Raw genomic sequence first — 2,500 nt, forward strand, 5'->3', positions numbered from 1 at the left:
GTTATGCCTTCTGACACTCGACTGTCAACAGTGAAATTTATTGGGCTTTATGGAACTGTTGTTTTTATTGCGATTCGGGACTTTTCCTGTCGAGGAGAAAACGATTTGTGGAGTGAGGTCTGGCCAGTGATGGATGGAGTGGTCGGCCTTCCTATTATTTTAGTAACGGCCTTCCAGATAACTTCACTAAACGGCGTCAGAATGGCTCTAAACTCGGCAAAAGAGACAAGTTCGTCACACATTTGAGGTAGGAAAACTTTATCTCAAATGAGATAGTTATTTACACAATTTTTTTACGATCGGTGATTTTCCCATACAATTCTCTATATACACAAACTGTCGCATACACCACGTATTTTCAGCTTGGGGAGCCTGTGAAAGGCTTAGCCAGTTAGCCTCCAATGAGGGTGAAGAAAGCATGGTTGATATTGACGGCCACTCAATTGAAGCTCTAAGATTGGTGTGGTATTTGCCATGTCAGTAAAGATGTTTACAGGGGCAAACCCAGAACCGGAATGAAAGTGTCAATGGGCAGCTGTGGTCAAGATTCCCCAAGAGCCAATACTGGGGAAAGCGGCGTGTGGTGATAGCAGTTTGTGAAACTGTAGGGGTTTTCAACACAGGAGCTTCAAGCAAGGCAGTTCTGATGAAGTCTTGTAAAATTTCTCTTGGAAGGAATATGCTGAAAGCCTTGGGAAGGGAGGAGCTGGACAGAATTGCCTCTGAAGCTCACAAGATCAGCTCCAAGTATCGAAAGCGGAGGCAGATAGTAAGGTCAAACAGGATATCAAGGGCTGACAAGCTGGCTTTTCAGGCTGGAGCATTTGGCATAAGTTCCAAACCAGAGGCAGACGAGAAGAAACGAAAGAAAAACACCCTCAGAAAAGAGTCACCAACAGCCACTTTGCCTGCGGAGACTGCCACAAATGAAATAAATGTTGTGTTTGTGGTCCCAGATGTTGAGCTTGTTGCTACAGAAAGAACTGAGAAAAAAGTGACTTATTGAAATCAGTCTGGTAACAACTTTGGTGGGGAAAACATTCACACTTCAAATATGGACATGCTGGACTACTTGTATCCATTTTTTAGATTATGCTTGGTGTCTTCTTTATAAGCATGTAGTGTTACATTACTGTGTGTTCAACTTTATCTTGCATTTTCCCAGATTTACAGTTATTTCCTCTCGTAGTACTGAAACAGGCACAGTTGGCTTGCTTTTTAACTATTTTAGCTGAAATTTTCTATGCTTGTTTCTGAAGTGATGTTCTATGCAATGAATTATGGATTTTTCAATTAGTCGCAAACTGTTACTGTTGCCATGGAAACTTGGATACCACGCCTTTTGTGCTGCGAATGTCAAAGAAACAAAAAATCAGTAATTCATTGCAGAGAACATTACATTAAGAATTGAGTTAAAAGTCTTCAAGAAATCAGTGTTTTAAAATAAGAGCCCATGATTTGTTTACAAGGGTTGTTATAGTGATAGTTGGTTGCTAGGACATCAAAAGTACCTAAATTAATACTGCTGTTGACATTGCATGCATCTGCCAAGTTTCATTATGTTTGGCCAATTTGAAAATAAATTATCAGTTTTTATCTGATTACACTGATTGAGGGTTAACTGCCTCTGAAGTTGATTCGAGTCAGCTTTCATACTTTTAGCTTTTAATTTCTCCATGTAAGTGATTGTATCAGAACAAATGCTCAAAGTGCGAAAAGACACGAGCAAAGGCCAGATTTCTTTGTTGTGACGGGGAGTACTATTTAACGTGGTTGCGAAATAATTATATCCCTCGAGCTCGCAGCTTCGATTTATCCAACTTGAATGCCAGCACTGGAAGGAAGTATGTCATTTCATTCATTTTCTTCAGTAATTGTTTAGAGTTATGAGATGTCCTCAGTCCTTTTAAAGAACATCTTATCTCAACAGATACGTTGACAAAAATTTAATACCAGCCGCGCCACCTCTATGTTGTGTATCTGTGTCTGAGGCCAACCTGGGTCACTGCATTTATCTCATGTGCAAACACTCAAGATACACTACCTTAAAAATTTCAAGAACTTTCATTTAACGGAACCAAAACATTATTCTTAGTTACATCAAGTGATCATGAAGGCATGCTTGATAATATATGCTAAAATGAGTCAACAATGAAGTTCCAGTTTATTACTTTATTGGATAATTCTGTCCTTGATCTATGGTAACTCCATCAAGTCTAGCCATAGTAATTATTCATTGTTTCATCATTTATGCTACCAGCGAATTATTCAAAAGTGATGTTGATGTTCTTAGGAAATCTGCACAATAGTAAGGAATGATGTGTTCAATTAAAATTGCAATTTAATGTGGGATGTCTGGAAATACATAAACCAGGTCTTGTCTTCTGCGCAATGTTTAAATTTAAAAGAACAATTCAAGGCAAAGCAGACTTTGTGATAGAACTCTGACACGATATTAATTTTGATGTGAGCATTTCATGTTCATTTTAATATATTCATT

At 38.5% G+C, this 2,500-nt stretch overlaps 1 protein-coding gene across 1 annotated transcript in view; it reads left to right on the forward strand.

Moving 5' to 3' along the window:
• Nucleotides 1–1,006, forward strand: part of LOC138005875 (uncharacterized) — a 1,881-nt gene extending 875 nt beyond the window's left edge. Inside the window, exon 2 of the mRNA XM_068852051.1 lies at nucleotides 487–1,006. Within this exon, the coding sequence (XP_068708152.1) occupies nucleotides 487–1,006 (520 nt within the window). The remainder of the gene's footprint in view (nucleotides 1–486) is intronic.
• The last annotated feature ends 1,494 nt before the right edge of the window (nucleotides 1,007–2,500 follow it).

The sequence above is a fragment of the Montipora foliosa genome, chromosome 6 (assembly GCF_036669935.1).
Source record: "Montipora foliosa isolate CH-2021 chromosome 6, ASM3666993v2, whole genome shotgun sequence".
Classification (NCBI taxonomy): Eukaryota; Metazoa; Cnidaria; class Anthozoa; order Scleractinia; family Acroporidae; genus Montipora; species Montipora foliosa.